The sequence below is a fragment of the Lepidochelys kempii genome, chromosome 4 (genome assembly GCF_965140265.1).
Source record: "Lepidochelys kempii isolate rLepKem1 chromosome 4, rLepKem1.hap2, whole genome shotgun sequence".
NCBI classification, from domain to species: Eukaryota; Metazoa; Chordata; order Testudines; family Cheloniidae; genus Lepidochelys; species Lepidochelys kempii.
In genome coordinates, this window is record NC_133259.1 from 91,291,697 (window position 1) to 91,309,986 (window position 18,290).

At 38.6% G+C, this 18,290-nt stretch overlaps 1 protein-coding gene across 4 annotated transcripts in view; it reads left to right on the plus strand.

Annotated features, from left to right (window-relative positions):
* CNGA1 (cyclic nucleotide gated channel subunit alpha 1) overlaps positions 1 to 14,968 on the plus strand; it is a 46,612-nt gene extending 31,644 nt beyond the window's left edge. For all 4 annotated transcript variants that reach the window (XM_073342109.1, XM_073342110.1, XM_073342113.1 and 1 more), the window contains 7 exons: positions 2,362 to 2,526; positions 3,207 to 3,269; positions 3,639 to 3,665; positions 3,762 to 3,875; positions 10,290 to 10,397; positions 11,172 to 11,278; positions 13,081 to 14,968. In XM_073342109.1, coding sequence (XP_073198210.1) covers positions 2,362 to 2,526; positions 3,207 to 3,269; positions 3,639 to 3,665; positions 3,762 to 3,875; positions 10,290 to 10,397; positions 11,172 to 11,278; positions 13,081 to 14,465 — 1,969 coding nt within the window. In that variant the 3' untranslated portion in view covers positions 14,466 to 14,968. The remainder of the gene's footprint in view (positions 1 to 2,361; positions 2,527 to 3,206; positions 3,270 to 3,638; positions 3,666 to 3,761; positions 3,876 to 10,289; positions 10,398 to 11,171; positions 11,279 to 13,080) is intronic.
* The last annotated feature ends 3,322 nt before the right edge of the window (positions 14,969 to 18,290 follow it).

The following is an 18,290-nucleotide window of genomic DNA, read 5'->3' on the forward strand; positions in this document are numbered from 1 at the left end:
CGTTTCTTATTTATTAGATGATTAACTTTTTTTTACTTGTGATTTGTATCAAGCTGAATTTGGATGGAAATGATAATTCAATTAAAATTTACAAACCAGCATTTTAAAATGGTTTGATAGCTAACTGAAACTACCTTAAATATGGTTTTCATGATGAAAGCTTATGCTCTAATAAATGTTAGTCTCTAAGGTGCCACAAGTACTCCTTTTCTTTTTACCTTAAATATGTTGGATACATAATAAAAGTTTATCAAAACATATTTTTGCATTTAAAACTAACTGATTTATTAAACAAAGGAAGTATTATCTGCTGTTCGTGAACTGAATTAATTGTTTCTGGTCATCACATCCTCCACAATTTTAGAACTAGTATATCTCATCCTCTCACACATCATAGATTGGAAGAGAAAAAGAAGCTTTCCTGCTCTTTCAACTCCTAATCTATTTCTCAATTTTGATTCAACTAGTCATTAAACTGAACTAGTGGAATAAACTGAAATGAAGAAAATATTCTCCTTGCACTTGCAGAAGAGGCTATTGCAGTCAAAAACTGGTTTAGCACTTCAACAAACTTTGGTTTCAGGTGCTTAACCAATGACTTTCATCAGTTCAGTGGTTTGACTTTCTTTAAAATTTTGGCAGCAAACATGTACTGCTTGATTTTTTTAAAATAGAATTTTAGCAACTTTAACAGATTTTAGTAAATTTAGGCCATAATAGAGGATGAGATAATTTCAAATTTAATTTTAAGTAGGTTTAATTTGAAAAATTAAAATGTATTAATATACATTTTTTAGAAATCAGAGTTTTTTTAATTGATTTGTATTCAGCCTGTAAGAAAAGTATTTAAAAACTGAAATAATGAAACTATACTCAGATCTCTCTATTTAGTTTTCTCTAAGCCTATCCTGTCACTGTGATATCTAAACTAGACAGTATCAATTTAAAATATTTGTTCATATAAGGAGAAAATTAAACTTAAGCTGATATACTACTGACAGATTTATTTTCAACTTTTCTGTTTTAGTTGCCATAACATTTAACACAACATGGAAAAATTACTGGAGAGAAACGTTGCTCTGATAGTCTTCAAGCTAGTAATATTGAGTGCAAGGGTCCTATGTTATTCAACACTTGATCTATATTATGTGCCAGGGTCCTTGGTATCTTTGGTGCATAGAAGAATAAAATTATACTATTATGGCATGGGAAATTCTGACTACTATGGCATGTAAAAGTGTTCACTGAATTAAAAATTAAAATAACAGCATCAACACCATTATACTTAGTTCAATAACAATTAGAATGTTTAACCATGTATTTCATACAGTCACAAAATTTACACCTTGCCTCAGAATTCAGGGCTAACACATTGGAGATACAGTAGAATCTCAGCGTTATGAACACCAGAGTTACGAACTGACCAGTCAACCATACCTCATTTGGAACCAGAAGTACACAAGAATGCAGCAGCAGAGACACCTCCCGCCCCCCCCCGCCCGAAAAAAAGCAAATACAGTATAATACTATCTTAAACATAACCTACTTAAAAAAATAAAGGAAAAACAGTATTTTTCTTCTGCATAGTAAAGTTTCAAAGCTGTATTAAGTCAATGTTCAGTTGTAAACTTTTGAAAGAACAACTGTAACATTTTGTTCAGAGTTACAAACAACCTCCATTCCCGACGTGTTCGTTCTTTGAAGTTCTCTAATGGGGGCCTTGTTTTAGGATGTAAGTCCAGTGTGCCACCCACAGAATACACTGATCTACACTCTGCTCCCCTAGGTGCTGGTAAGGCAAAAGGCTCTACAATCTCTCCTGCTGATGGAATGAGGTGTTGTGGCTCTCTTTCCCCTCCTACTGGTAAATGAGGCAGGTGGGAGAGGACTCCACCTTCTGGGAGCTGTGTCATCCATCAACCTGGCTTCTGGGAGGAAGTTATGAAATTCTCTTTTACTTAAAAGGAATTTTTACTAAGTGAAGGAGTTTGTGTGGGTTCTTCAGGTCCCACCCCTGCAGCTGGTGACTTTCTCTTCTGTGTATGTGTGGGGCAATATTATTAGCTCATCTCTTGCTGTCCCCCTGAATTCAGTGATTTTTTCCCTGTCCCATAGGCGCAAGGAAGGATGGAGGTATTGTGACTCCCCACTTCCACAGTCTGGCAGCTCTTCCTCTTCTGGATCTGTCTGATTTGTACAAAGCCATCCATCCTCACTCTGCATGGTGAATGAAATCTACAGTGAAAGTTACATATGTGCAAATGCATTGTGACATTTCGGTTTCCTACAAAGGTTTTTTTTTCCTCAACAAAGAAATTAAGCTTTTTAAAAATATTAACTAATATTTCTATCTATTTTTAGTATATCCAACTTTTTGGTTACTTTAAAATACTGGAAGAAGAGGGTTTCTGATGAAGGCTGCCAAACCTCAGACTCTTTCTTGGAAAAAATTCAAGGTCCACAGCTAAGATGGAGCAATAATTTTAATAATCAGAATCTCTGTGGTGAGATATCAGAAGAAATCATGTGAGTTTTGTGCTCCTTGTATGGGGTATATGTCAAATCTTTGACTGTGTCCATATGGTCCTGTTTATGTGGATTTTTATCTGCTTGTTTTTGTATCTCACTTTATGCCACAAAACAATTTTATTTTATCTAATTTCAGTAAAATCTATTTTGATTAGGGGCAACATTAATGTTCACGGCCTAGATTTAAAACGCAGGCACCTTGATAACACAACCAGATTCCCTACCTGAGCATTCTGTATGCTCAGTCATAAAAATATGGTTCAGTTTGAATGTCTAAACATGAAATACCCTAGGAGGCTATGAAGACACCTGCAGTTTAAAACCAAAATCCATGTGATCAGGCATTTAACAGGGCAAACATCAACGGTAAAATCCTGATTCCACTGAAGTCAATGGCAAAATTCCTCATGGCTTCAATGGCACCAAGATTTCACCCCTTTTCTTTTCAGAAGTGTTGAAACTCCAAGAAAGGAAAACAGAGACATAACCAACATTTCAGTGGTTTTCTTCATCTCTGTACTTAACTGGTGAATATTTTCATTCTAAACTTATCAAACCAGTTAGGAAATCTTAACTAACTTATGCAGCTGTAAATCTTACATTAAAAGACTGGTTTACAAGTACTAGCCTATTTAGTGTCATGCAGCAGATATAACTTTTATTTTGCTGTTTCTTAGGGAACATTACCTACCTAGTGCCATTGCACAGTACAATATCAACAACAACAGTAATAAAGATGAGTAAGTACTCTACAGTTTCACTATAAAGTTATATATATTGTAGAGAATAGTAAGAAAAAAAGCAATATACCTAGTTCTTTCCTTGCAAATTATTGCAGCATCATACAAGTAATCCAATAAGAAATTACATGTACATCTGAACTATATGCACAGCAAATGTTTTTCAAACACAAAAGTTCTTAGTGTCCTGTTTAATCATGTAAAAATGGAAATAGTTGAAAACTATAAACAAAGGTTTTATTCAAAGGCCAAAATCTTAAGCATAATGTTAGACTTATAGAACTCAGCTGATTTTAACAGGAAAAATAGTGGAAATAATAGTTATATGCATCCCAAGAGCCAATCACAGAGATATTGTTTCTTTTTTAGGGAGAAACAGAAAAAAGAAAAGAAGGGGTAAGACAATAATATTACATTTTAGAAGATAGCTTGTAAAGAAACTATCATTCTAGTTTTTCCGTAAAACCATAACATTTTAATCCATTGTTTCAGCAAGTCTGATGGTAAAAAGGAAAAGAAAAAGGACACAGAAATGCAAAAGAACAAGGAAAAAAAGGAAAAACACAGAAATAAAGATAAGCATAAGAAGAAAGACAAGAAAGAGGAGTAAGTGTTCTTCATTTGGTTTCAAAATAGTGTTATGTTCTTCTAGTAAAATTGCCTTGCCTGCACAACTGAATCCAGTCATGGGTATTGTCATAAATATAAAGGGAAGGGTAAACACCTTTAAAATCCCTCCTGGCCAGAGGAAAAACCCTTTCACCTGTAAAGGGTTAAGAAGCTAAAGGTAACCTCGCTGGCACCTGACCAAAATGACCCATGAGGAGACAAGATACTTTCAAAAGCTGGGGGGAGGGAAAAACAAAGCCTCTCTCTCTCTGTCTGTGTCATGCTTTTGCCGAGGACAGAACAGGAATGGAGTCTTAGAACTTAGTAAGTAATCTAGCTAGATATGCGTTAGATTCTGTTTTGTTGAAATGGCTGAGAAAATAAGCTGTGCTGAATGGAATGGATATTCCTGTTTTTGTGTCTTTTTGTAACTTAAGGTTTTGCCTAGAGGGATTCTCTATGTTTTGAATCTAATTACCCTGTAAGGTATTTACCATCCTGATTTTACAAAGGTGATTCTTTTTATTTTTTCTTCTATTAAAATTCTTCTTTTAAGAAACTGAATGCTTTTTCATTGTTCTTAAGATCCCAGGGTTTGGATCTGTGGTCACCTATGCAAATTGGTGAGGATTTTTATCAAACCTTCCCCAGGAAAGGGGGGGGTAACGTTTGGGAGGATTTTGGGGGGAAAGACGTTTCCAAACGGACTCTTTCCTAATAATACTGGTTAGACGTTTGGTGGTGGCAGCAAAAGTCCAAGGGCAAAAGGTAAAATAGTTTGTACCTTGGGGAAGTTTTAACCTAAGCTGGTAAAAGTAAGCTTAGGAGGTTTTCATGCAGGTCCCCACATCTGTACCTAGAGTTCAGAGTGGGGAAGGAACCTTGACAGGTATACTGCAAGCATGTTGTGTATGTTAGCCCTAGATAAGTGAATATGCTGACCACTGTTAGGTCTTGTATGTTCATGAAGTTGTTCCTGATTAATTCCATGTGTGGACACTCATATTCCAGAATAAGAGTGCCTTGTCTCTGTTAAGCTTAAATCCTAAACAGGAACAAGGCACAGGCTATGTCTACACTGCCCACCTTATAGCGGCACAGTTGTGCTGGTACAGCCGCGCCGTTATAGTCGCTCCTTGTCGACGGGAGAGAGCTCTCCTGCCAACAAAATAGAATACCCCCAATGGAGGGCGGTAGCTTTGTCACTGGGAGAGAATCTTCTGCCAACATAGCGCTGTCCACACTGGCACTTTTCCTTAGTAAAACTTTTGTTGGTCAGGGCTGTTTTTTTTCCACTCTAAGGTCTCCTGTGTAGCCTGCTCTATGTCGAGGGGAGAGAGCTCTCCTATCAGCATAATTAAACTACCCCCAACAAGTGGCAGTAGCTATGTTGGTGGGAGAGTGTCTCCCACTGACATAGCGCTGTCCACATTGGTGCTTCTGTTGGTGACATTTATGTCGCTTAGGGGGTGTTTTTTTCACACACCTGACCATAGGCAGCACATAATGGAGGCTGGGGTAGGCAATATCTCCCCAAACCTTGCGCCGCCCGGGGGGGAAGTGGGGAGCAGTGACAGATTACTGCACGGGCCTATAGAACCCATTCCCAGGGGCCCCAGCCAATTTGAGGCCCCCAGAAAAATCTCCTCCCACCACAGCCCCAGGACTGGAGGAGATCTGACTCCCTGCTAGGGCCACAGAGCTTTTCCAGTCTTGGGGCTGCAGCGGGGTGTGTTTGGAAAGGAGTGAGCTGGGGGCAGGGCCTTGGGGGGAAGAGACAGAGTGGGAGTGGATTGGGGGAGGGACTGAGAGTGGAACAGGGACAGGATGGCAGGAGAAGGAATGAGATGTGGGAGGGGCTTGGAGCTCTGCCGTTGCGGTCCCTGGCCATGAGGGAGGAGCTCCACGCTCTCAGCCCACCTGTGAGAAGTGAGAAGGGGTGTGGCCTTGGCCAAAAGATGTAGGACAGGTTGCTAGCCCATGTCCCTGCTAGCCCATGTTCACCTGCTGCCCATGTCCCTGACTGACAGAAGTGCTAGTGTAGACATAACCTTATTCTAGAACTGGAGAGTCTAAGTGTGTCTTGTTTCTTTTTAGGGGTTGAGCTAAATGGAGACAAGGCACTCTTATTCCAGAATAAGAATGTCCATACATGAAATTAATCAGCAGAACCCCATGTGTAGAATCTCTTGTGTATAGACCAAGCCCTTTATGTATTTAAATTCTTCCATCCACTTAAGTCAGGCCATTTTCATAGCTATTACCACTCCTTCTGCAAGACAGAGTGTTACTGTTCCACTTAACAGCAGGGTGTAATTTCAAATCAAATGAAATTTGAATATATGGTATATAGATTTTGGTAACCTGTTTTAGTTTAAAAGTCTAAATATCCCAGTACTGTATTTTCAGAATCTTGATAACTTCACTATTACTAAACTCAACAGTGAATAGATATTCGTACACGGAGATACATGCAGTAGATCTAATATACCAGGATTTCAGTTAAGCATTTGATACAGCTCCACAGGAGAAATTAGTTAAATTGGAGAAGATGGGGATTAATATAAGAATCAAAAGGGTTGTAAGGAACTAGTTAAAGGGAAGATTGCAACAGGTTATGCTAAAAGATGAAATGTCACGTGGGAAGGAGGTTTCCAGTGGAGTTCCTCAAGGATCAGTCTTGGGTCCAGTCTTATTTAACATTTTCATTAATAGCCCTGGCACGAAAAGTGGGAATGTGCTAATAAAAATTGCAGATGAGACAAAGTAGGAGGGTACTGCCAATATAGGAGGAGGACTGGAACATCATATAAGAAGATTTAGATGACCTTGAAAACTGGAATATTAGAAATGGGATGAAGTTTAATAGTGCAAAGTGTAAGGTCATGCACTTAGGGAAGAACAAGAAGAATTTTTGCTATCAGTTGGAAGACCTGGGAGTACTAGTTGATCAGAGGATGACTATTAGCAACGAATTTGATGTGGCTGTGAAAAATGCTAATGCTATCTGAGGATGCATCAGTCAAGATATTTCCAGGAAAGATAGGAAAGTGTTATTACCATTATACATGGGACTGATGAGACATCATCTGGAATACTGTGTACAATTTTGGTCTCCCATGTTTAAGAAAGATGCATTCAAATTGGAACAGGTGCAGAGAAGGGCTACTTGGAAGATCAGAGGGATGGAGAAGACTTAAGGGGCTTGGCTTGTTTAGCCTAACAAAACAAAGGCTGAGGGGAGATATGGTTGCTTTTTATAAATACATCAGATGGATAAAGGCCAGGAAGGGAGAGGAGCTATTTCAGTTAAGGGCCTGTGCTGGCAAAAGAACAAATGGATATAAACTGGCCAACAATGAGTTTAGACTTGAAATTGGACAAACCATCAGAAATTTTGAAACAGCGTTCAAAGGCTAATATTGACCAAGAGGAAAATCAAGAAAGAGAGACTACAGGAATGGAGAAAGGAACACCAGTGGGTAGGATATTAAGAGGAAAGACAGTGCCAATACCAATGATGCTAATTGTCAGGCAGGTGATACCGGTACTAGAATGACTGTACCTACTCAGTTGAGGAATCTGGGTGAAGCTAAGCAGAAACAACTAAGATGTCTGTGAACCAATGCAAGGAGCCTGGGTAACAAAATGGAAAAACTAGAACAACTGGTGCAGGAAGTGACACCAGATATTATAGGGATAACAGAAATATGGTGGAATAGTGGTCATGACTGGAGTACAGGTATTGAAGGGCATGTGCTGTTCACGAAGGCAGAAATAAAGGTCGAGGTGGTAGACCGAGTATTACAGAAAATACAAACCTATACACCATTCTGATAGCTTTGCAAAACTGTCTTTGTTTGTGTATGTTTTACCACTTAGTGTTATCATTTACCTTTGCATGTGTTTTTACTATTGTATTGTATATAATGAATGTACTGAAATTTCTCTGCATGTCGTGTAAAGAATAATTGGGCCAGTTTCTGGCTGCTGTTGTGTGAGTGTGTAAAGGGGGAAGAGAGCACCTCCACTTGCTCATTTGTGCAGGGGGCAGCCAAAACTGTGATGCTTGTGCTCCTGAGGGAAAGTAAGAGAGCTCCAAAGGAGGCATGATGGAGTATGGCTATACCCTTGCTCCTTTTCCACCAGTAGCTGGACAACCAGGGTGAGTGGTGGGAGAAGTACAAACTGCACCATTAAAGGATGCACTAAATGCTGCTCTATGGTGCACTGTGGCAATGCCCTCAAACAGTATTTTTATCTGTTTGTGTTTTCCACGGGCAAAATGCCTCCAGGAACTGCAACTGGTGCAGTGTCCAATTACACTTATTATGGAAGTGGCTACTAATGCCACTCTGACTCTTTATTGTTTTACATTTATCTATTAATTAGATTTATATAAATGCTGAAAAGGGCACCTAGCTATACACCTAAAAGGCATCAAACTATCTCAAGAGAACTGAAGTGAAGCAGTACAATTCAGTATGACCGAGCACCAGCAAACCACGCAACTTAAGAACTCAAACCCCCTTCCCCTCCGGTCCAGCAATTACCTTCTTTTCAAATACCTGGGGAGTAGAGAGGAGCTTTACAGTATGCTCTGAAGCTCATCAGATTCAGGCTTTCCTGAAGCAACGTGGGGAGTGAATTCCTAAGCTGTGGGTCCCTCAGAGAGAATGACCTATCAGCAGCCCAATATATAACACCAGGCTTCAGTTCTGGCACTTCTGCTGTTCTCTGCTATGGTATTTTAGCATGAGGAGAGAAGTGGTCTCTCATGTAGGTAGCGCCTGAGACATAAATGTTCACTGGTCAAAACCGATTCCTTAAACTTCACCTGAAGCTCTACAGGCAGCCAGTGCAGAGATTGGAGCACTTGTCAAATTATTACAATCCCAGTGAGATCCTCCACTGATCAAACAGGCTGCTGTATTCTCTACAAGCTTCAGCTGATATTGAGTGCAGTGCAGTAATTCAGTCTTGAGATGATAAAGACAGGAATGACCGTCACAATGACTTCTTCCAAAAGGAACATGCACATTCTCCTGACTATACAGAAATGATAAAAATGTGATTTGACTCTTGCTGCTACCTGATTTTCTAGTAGCAGTTGGAAATCCAGCCAGACGATTGGAAACCTAACCAACAGGTAGAAGAGGTGCCCTCCATTAAAAGGAGAGGTATTCTTGCCACATATTCTTGTTGCTTCTTCCCAAAAGTATCACCACCTCAGTCTTGACTGGGATGAATGTCAACTATCTAGCTGTCATCCATGCCCCAATTTCACACACATATTAAACTCATTGAGCATTTTAATTGGTCACATGAAATGGTGACAAAGCTGCATGTCATCACCATACTGGAAATGATGCAGTCCTTGTCTCCTTGTTAACCCTCTCAGTAATGCCACACAAATATTGAATAAGAGCGGTGATAAGATGGAACTATGCAGAGCTTCATATAAAACTTCATCACCATCCTTGTGAAAACTCACTGCAAGGATGTACTTGGGCCACAATAAAGCAGCCTCATCCACTCATATTGATCCAAAGGCGAGTTAACAGCACCTACAATGTAAAGAGTCTTTTTTTTCCTCTTAGTATGTTTAGGCATTTTACTTTGTAAATAAATAGAATTTGGGGGGCCAGGAGGAATGTAAAGCAATGAAGTGCCCTAAGGTCTACATTAGGGAGTGGGATCGACCTAAGATATGCAACTTCAGCTACGAGAATAGCATAGCTGAAGTCGACGTACCTTAGGTCGACTTACCTCATGTCCTCATGGCGCAGGGGTCGACTGTCGCCTCTCCCCCGTCATCTCCACTTCTGCCTCTTGCCATGGTGGAGTACAGGAGTCGATGGCAGAGCGATCGGGGATCAATCACTACCCACCAATCCGGTAGGTAGTGTAGACAGTTTCTTTTGTAATCCTTTGCAGTGTTTCATCTTTCACAACCAGTCACTCCCCTAATACTGAAGGCATGATCTGTTCAACACATTCAAATACTAATGGCCACATAACCATTTTCCTTCTGAAAAAATGAGGCATAGATGCTTTGAGTCATTTATCCTACAAAGAAGAAAATTAAACTTAGTGGGAAACAGGTTATTTTGAAAAAGGGTGAAACTACATGTGTCAGTATTACTTTGTGTTGAGGCCTGCCATTTTAATTTCCCTTGTGTCCTAGGTTCTAGAATCCAAACCATCTTCACCAACTAGTTCTTTATCCAGGCATTCAAGAAAGGAGGCTAATTTTCATGTAAGGGTGTTCTTGCACAAATGAACTGCCTACTAAACTAAATGACCAGCATATGTTAGTAACCATAGAACATCTTTTGTGGTTCCTAAAACCCATTTCCATTTTTATAAGTTTCTCACTAATATTCCCTTTCCTTTCTGCTTACTGCTCAGGGAGAAGAAAGATCTTTTTGTTATTGATCCATCAGGAAACTTGTATTACTACTGGCTGTTTTGCATCACATTACCCGTCATGTACAACTGGACCATGATCATTGCAAGGTGATGTATAACAGTGTGTATTTTCCCTATCCTCTCTCTTTCCCCATTAAAGTAATGAAATCCTCACATCTGGTTGCCACAAGGAAAGCCTTGTTTTTATCAGATAGAATGGATACAAATAATCTATTGACCTAGTACTTTTACTGCGTTTATCCTTTCAGTCTGGTATTGAATACAGTCTACAGTCTTTTAGGTTCAGTAGCAGAGATCACACACATTTATTTACAATCTCTAAAGTTCTTTCCATCATGTCTTTTGTCCAGTTCAATAAAGGACTTTCATTAACTTAATTTCATTATATTTTTCTGTCTGAAGCTTCAATATTTTATCAGTCTTATGCTCCCTGATAATGAAATGCGTACACATTAATGGAGGTTTGGAAAAGTTAAAAGCAACATAAAACAGGATCTTATAAAGGAAAGTGTTAGGCAATCTTAACCATTGGCATAACTATCAGCTCCATCTACAGTTACTCAAATTAATTTTTCTCAGTTAAATACTTTAAAAGATCCTTATAATCTGAGTTGTAAACATTTTCTGAAAGGAGATCTGAAAACAGGTTTTTCCACAAAGCTTTAAAATACTTGTTTTTATGTTATAAAAGTTTTGATAAAAATATTACATTTTCCAAAGTTTGATCAAGCATAACAGAGATCCTTTAAAGACACATTAAAAAAAATGGTAGGGCCTCTGAATATATGGCAAATTTACTGTATTAATTACTGGTCTCATGGGACTATTTAAATTGTGTGCTTTTTTTCTTTTCCTATCCAGAGCCTGTTTTGACGAACTTCAGAACGACCATTTAGGAATGTGGTTCATTTTTGATTATATATCAGATCTAATCTATATTGCTGATATGTTTGTGCGGACAAGAACAGGTAGATGTACTCACTGTTTAGTTATCTACATTTATCTGTGTTATGCACTTTAAGGTGCCCATCAGTATATGATTTAGGGGCCAAATACAACAATTAAAGAAGAATTGGCTCTCTCCTAGTTAAATTGACTTTCCAGTTACACTTTATGTCTATGAAATGACGAAGTAAAGAAGTATCTTGCTGACAATGTTCCCTCAATAAAGGAGGCCGGAAGGACTTCACACTGAAATATATCTTGACATACAAGGTCATCCTGATTTCTAGCAGAAAGGAACTGAAGTCCTTCCATTGCAAACATAATTTCTGCAGTTTTAGAGTTACACTTCAAATATTTCACCCACACACACACTTGTTTCTATCCTGTGATGTACTTCATCATGTTTTATAAATCAGACATAAATTTATCTGTATTCTACTTTAGTGTCCTAATTTAAATATTCCATAAAGCAGGGACCAATCCAGCAATCCCTTTTTAGGCACAACCACCATTGAAATTCAACTGGAATTTACCTGAAAAAGAAGGGCAGTGTCCAGCTGCTTATGCTCAAAACAGGGCTTTGGTAGGAAATGTGACGTGGTAGGTGAAATTGCTAAATAGAGAACAACATTATACATATGGTAGGGATGTGCTGATTTGTATTCTCCACTGACAAAACTCCTAGAAAGCCCCAATCACTGAAACTATACTCAAACTAGATATGCTGCCTAATCAAACTAAAGCTAGAAGTTTTATCTTTTTTTCCCTTTGTTAAAGATTTTAAAATATCTTTATAATCCAAGTTGTAAACATTTTCTAAAAGAATAGAAGAAAACCCCAAGGGAAGAGGAACCATTTGCCCTCTTTTGTGGTGAATCCCTGGTGTGCAAGGGGTCATATTGGTGGAGGAAAAATAAAATTATACCTCCTTACCCCAGGTGTAATGAACCTACCTTATGAACTGCAAACCAGGATATATCATGTGGATAAAACCCTGCACCACCTTTATGAAGTAGTAAGGAATATATAAATCTCTTGCCACCATTTAAGCCACCTGCAACCTTTGCTGGCTGAACTTGAGACCCATCTGGTACAGGACAAGGCAGAGAATCCACTTGCTGTCTGCATGAGTTAGGATCAAGATTTTCAAAAATGTGTTAATAAAATTAGGTTCCTAATTCCATATTTAAGCACCTAAATCAGTAGCCTGATTTTCGAGAGTGATGACCACACAGCAGCTCCAGTTAGCTTCATTTTATTCATGTATCCATTTTTACAAATCTTACCCGAGAAGGAGAGTTGTTTGTGGGTGGGATGGGTGAACAAGGAATGGAATGAGTGCATGAGCACTGCCCTCACTCTAACTCTCTCTCTCCCACACAAGGGCCATGGAGGTTACTAGGTGCTAGGGCAGCACAAACTGTAGCAGGAAGAGGGTGAACTTGGGAGGCTGTAAGTGTGACACTTCCACCATGGGGGATGGTTCCTCCCTTCAGGATTTCCATAAGACTCCACAGAGCCCAGCCAGGCCAGGCAGTACAGATGGCTCTGCTTAATCAAGTCAGCTAGGTCCAAGATTTGGCCCCAATTGCTTAGCTACAAAAATTCAACATAGGGCCTTAAAGTTCAAATCCAGTTAAAATATATAGCTGTTAAAACTATGCATCTTAATAAAAAGTTGGAAAATTATGTACAGCCAGAAACTCTATAGCCAAAATCATTTTAAAGATTAATTTGAAATTCACATATAACAGAATGCAATAGATGATAAAGCAACAAAAAAGTCCAAGTCAAAGAATTTTAAAGATTTTATATTTTATTTTAGGTTATTTGGAGCAAGGTTTGTTGGTGAAAGAAGAACTTAAACTTAAACAGAAATATACAGGCACTTTACAATTTAAACTAGATCTACTGTCAGTCATACCAACTGATCTACTGTACTTTAAATTAGGTCTGACCTATCCAGAATTAAGAATAAACAGAATACTTAAAGTATCTCGTATGTTTGAGTTCTTCCAGCGAACAGAAACAAGGACAAACTATCCAAATATCTTCAGGATCTCTACTCTTGTCATGTACATAGTGATTATTATTCACTGGAATGCATGTGTGTACTATTCTATCTCCAAAGCCATTGGATTTGGGGCAGACACATGGGTCTATCCAAACACCTCTGATCCTGAATTTGCCCGTCTGGCGAGAAAATATGTATATAGCCTCTACTGGTCGACGCTGACCTTGACCACTATTGGGGAAACACCTCCTCCTATAAAGGATTCTGAGTACTTCTTTGTGGTTGTTGACTTCTTGGTTGGGGTGTTGATTTTTGCTACTATTGTTGGTAACATTGGTTCTATGATCTCCAATATGAATGCAGCCAGAGCAGAGTTTCAAGGAAGGATTGATGCTATCAAGCAGTATATGCACTTTCGAAATGTGAATAAAGAAATAGAAAAAAGAGTTATTAAGTGGTTCGACTACTTGTGGACAAATAAAAAGGCAGTGGATGAAAGGGAAGTTTTAAAATATCTACCAGATAAATTAAGAGCAGAGATTGCAATCAGTGTTCATCTGGACACATTAAAGAAAGTTCGAATTTTTGCAGATTGTGAAGCTGGCTTGTTAGTTGAATTAGTCTTGAAACTGCAGCCTCAAGTCTTCAGTCCAGGAGATTACATCTGCCGAAAGGGGGACATTGGACGAGAGATGTACATTATCAAAGAAGGTAAACTTGCTGTAGTAGCTGATGATGGAATTACACAATTTGTGGTCTTAAGTGATGGCAGCTACTTTGGGGAGATTAGCATACTTAATATTAAAGGCAGCAAAGCTGGCAATCGAAGAACAGCCAACATTAGAAGCATTGGATACTCAGACTTATTTTGTCTATCTAAAGATGACCTCGTGGAGGCTTTAATAGAATACCCAGATGCAAAGGCCCTGCTGGAAGAGAAAGGTAAGGAAATCTTGCTGAAGGATGGGTTACTGGATATAGATGTTGCAAATACAGGAAGCGACCCTAAAAACATTGAAGAAAAGGTCATTCAAATGGAAGGAGCAGTGGACAACTTACAAACCAAGCTTGCCAGGCTTTTGGCTGAGTATGATGCCACACAGCAGAAACTGAAAAAACGACTGACAGAGGTTGAGAAAATACTGAAATCAACTATGCAGTTTGAATTCTCAGATTTAGAAGAATTAGATAAATAAATCTGAAATGTGTCAACACTAGAATAAAACACTGGGGACTGCCACTAGCAGTTAAGGATAAATCTTGTAAGCTACCGAGTGCCCTCAACTCTGATCCTTGAGGATGTGGCCCTTTATTATAAGCTACTACTTAGTCATGAAACATCACTTATTTCATATTAGGCAATATACATACACAGTAAACGTCAAGAAAAAAATAAGATGAAGAATCAGGCATAAGAAAGGAGCATAAATATCATTGTTTTCATGCTACAAAATGCTACTCAGTCCTGGGCTTGCAGTTATATTTATGAAGTGCGTACATAAATTTAGTGTTTTGATATTTAATCTCAGTGAAAATGTTACAATAAAAACCTATCAATCATTTTGTCTTTAACAATTGTAGGCCCTTCAGGACAAGGACTGTGTATTTGTATTTCCTCTGTATTTTGAAAATAGCTGGTATATTTGTTAGGCCCTAAAGCAAAATAAATAATAAATATCAGTAATATAAAATGTTTGCTAATGGGTTATTTATATTATCCTTTATGTAACATTGTTGTAAAAACAAGTGCATTTAATCTACATACTATAATATGTTGATAGCCATGCAAAGTTGTACTCCATATTATAATTTTTTATAATTTCCTTCTCATTCACTATGTAAATAAGGAAACATTTGGTAACATTTTTATTGGTTATCTGAAGTCTGCATAGGTATACAGTAAAACCTCAGAGTTACGAACACCTTGGGAATGGAGGTGGTTCATAATTCTGAAATGTTCCTAACTCTGAACAAAACATTATGGTTGTTCATTCCAAAGTTTACAACTGAACATTGACTCAATACAGCTTTGAAACTTTATTATGCAGAAGAAAAATGCTGCTTTCCCTTTATTTTTTAGTAGTTTATGTTTAACACAGTACTGTACTTGCTTTTTTATGGGGGGCGGGGGGTCTCTGCTGCTGCCTGATTATGTATTTCTGGTTCCAAAGGAGATGTGTGGTTGACTGGTCAGTTTGTAACTCTAGTGTTCATAACTGAGGTTATACTATAAATGTAATATGGCCTTTAAACAAGCCCCTAACCTCACCAACCTCATTGCCAGAAGCAAGCTCCCCACAGACCAGGACACACCAACTCAAAGTGGCACCACACTCTGCCAGTAGATGTACAATAGGTGTAAAACCTGAAGACATATTTCCACAGCTACGATGATCAATACCTCCCACAACACACCTTTCAAGATCCCTGGGTCCTATACATGCCTATCACAACCTGTGGTGGACCTCATCCAGTGTATCAAAAGCCCCAAAAACAAGTGTGTGGGTGAAATCTGACAATTACTACACTCTCAAATGAACTCATAGAAAAATGATAAAAGACAAAAACAACATATCACCCATGGGCAAACACTTTTCACAAAGCGATCACTTCATCTCTGACCCATTACTCCTCGTCCTCAAAGGAAACCTGCACAACTCCTTCAAAAGACAAGTTGGGGAACTTAAATTCATAACTTTGCTGGACACTAAAAATCATAGTCTCAACAAAGACACCATGATTTCATAGCTCATTACAATAATTGTAACCCACTAACCCTTGTTTGGTCCTATGAATGCAGAGGTGTTACTTGCCCACTTCATTTTAAGTGGTTTCTTGCAATGTGTTTAACCCTTTATGTTTAACATGCTGTCCCACCATGTACTTAGCTGAGACACTCTGGTTACTTTTTGCAGACCTAAAAAGCAGCTCTATGAAGCCTGAAAGCTTGTCCCTTCCACCAACAGAAGTTGGTCCAATAAAAGATATTACCTCACCAACCTTAATTTTGGCATTTCCTAACTTCTTAGTGTTTGGCTTGGCAACCTTAAAAAAAACCTTATAGTAAAAGAATATTATGTAGTTTATTATTTATATTGCTGCAGCACTTACAGGACCAAGTCCTGTTTTGCTAGGCACTATACAAATATTTCAGAAACAGATTATCCCTGCCTTGAATGGCTTACTCTAAGAGTCTAAGTAATAAAACTCATGATTTGAAGAAGGGTATGAGACAGGTATCGGCAACCTTTGGCCCGCGGCCCGTCAGAGTAAGCCCCCCGGTGGCCCAGGCTGGTTTGTTTACCTGCTGCGTCCGCAGGTTCGGCCAATCAGTTTGCTGCTCTATGCCAATGGGGGCTGCAGCAAGCGGTGCAGGCCGAGGGATGTGCTGGCTGTTGCTTCCCGCAGCCCCCATTGGCCTGGAGTGGCAAACCGCGGCTAGTGGGAGTTGCGATCAGCTGAACCTGTGGACATGGCAAGTAAACAAAATGTTCCGGCATGCCAGGGGGGCATACCCTGGCGGGCTGCGTGCCAAAAGTTGCCAATCCCTGGTATGAGAAGTTATCTACAGTAGTGAAACTTGTGGTTCAGTGATAGTAACATGAAGTAGCTGCCAGATATCACTGTTACGGTGTTGATGTGTTTTAGTGAAGAAAAGTGGATATCTATTGTCATAACCACAATTTTTGGCTTATTTTAATTGGCCCATCAGGCTGTAACATCAGTAATAGCCACTAGATGCCACTGTTATTACATGAACAAATTTTCTTGACAATAGAAATCTTGAACCAAAAATCATTGAATGCAAAACAAAATGCTGTATTTCTAATAGAAACACCAAATCATACGCTGGTGTATTTCAGACAGAAGTTTTATAATGTAAAATATTGATATTTTTAACTTTAACAAGCATGTATTTGCTAAAATAAAACTATGTTTAAAGTTTTCTTCTGACAAAGGAAGTAGTTTGAAATAAAAATGTAGGGGTTATGCGTACACTCCAGTCACATTCATTAAAATTCTTCCACATTGTTTATCTGTCAACATTTTAAAAAATGTTTCAAGTTTCATGTTAAAGACACTGTAGCTCTTGTAAAACATCCTAAATACCTTAATTCTGCAAAATTTTAAGTGCATGCATAACACTACTTCCGTGAGTAGTTCTGCTGAAGTCAATTGGACTTCATAGATGAGTCAAGTTGTGAACAAGCTTCAGTATTTGCAGGATCAGGACTTAGCAATTGGGGTTCTAGTTTGGTCCATTATAGACACAGATCCTACTGTATTCAAATGTGGGTTTGGATTTCAAAGAACCCCGCAAAACTGGAGTGTTTTATTTCAGAATTCTCAACTCCAGAGTTTACCATTAAGAGTGAAGCAACTGTCAGTCACAAATGTATACAAATATGGTTAGGAAATCTTGTGTATTTAATAGATTAAATCTATGGTGTATGAAATAAATATCTACAGTATTGCAACAATTTTTAAGAACTTGTCATTGAAGTAAATCCCATCGATTACAAACATATTCTTCAATTCCTGTTTTGTGAAGTAAAGATCTTCTGAGACATTCTTATAGTGAAGTTGCTGAGTATGGATAGTGGTTGATTTTTTTAATCTCACAACAGACTAATTATTTATTAAATAACATGTTCTATCTAGATTGTAATCTACTCTGTTTAAGCGTAACAGTTCAGTATGGCCCTTCTTTTCTATCCATAACTCAGAATACCCTGACTTACTGGCCTGACACTTAAGATTTTTTTTTCTGTCCTCTTCACATATGTCCTGAATTACTCCAGTAAGCAGTTTTCATTCTTTTACTTAGGGCTTATCTACATGGAGACTTGGGGCATGTCTACACAGCCCTGCAGTTCAAGCTCTGAGGGTGTGAAGAGCAGTGGGCACCAGAGTGCTGTGCTGTAACTTCCCTGTGTAGAGGCTGTGGGCACAAACTTAAAGGTTTCTCATTCGCATTAATATAATCCTATCTGAAGAGGATTAAAAAATCACAACTGATT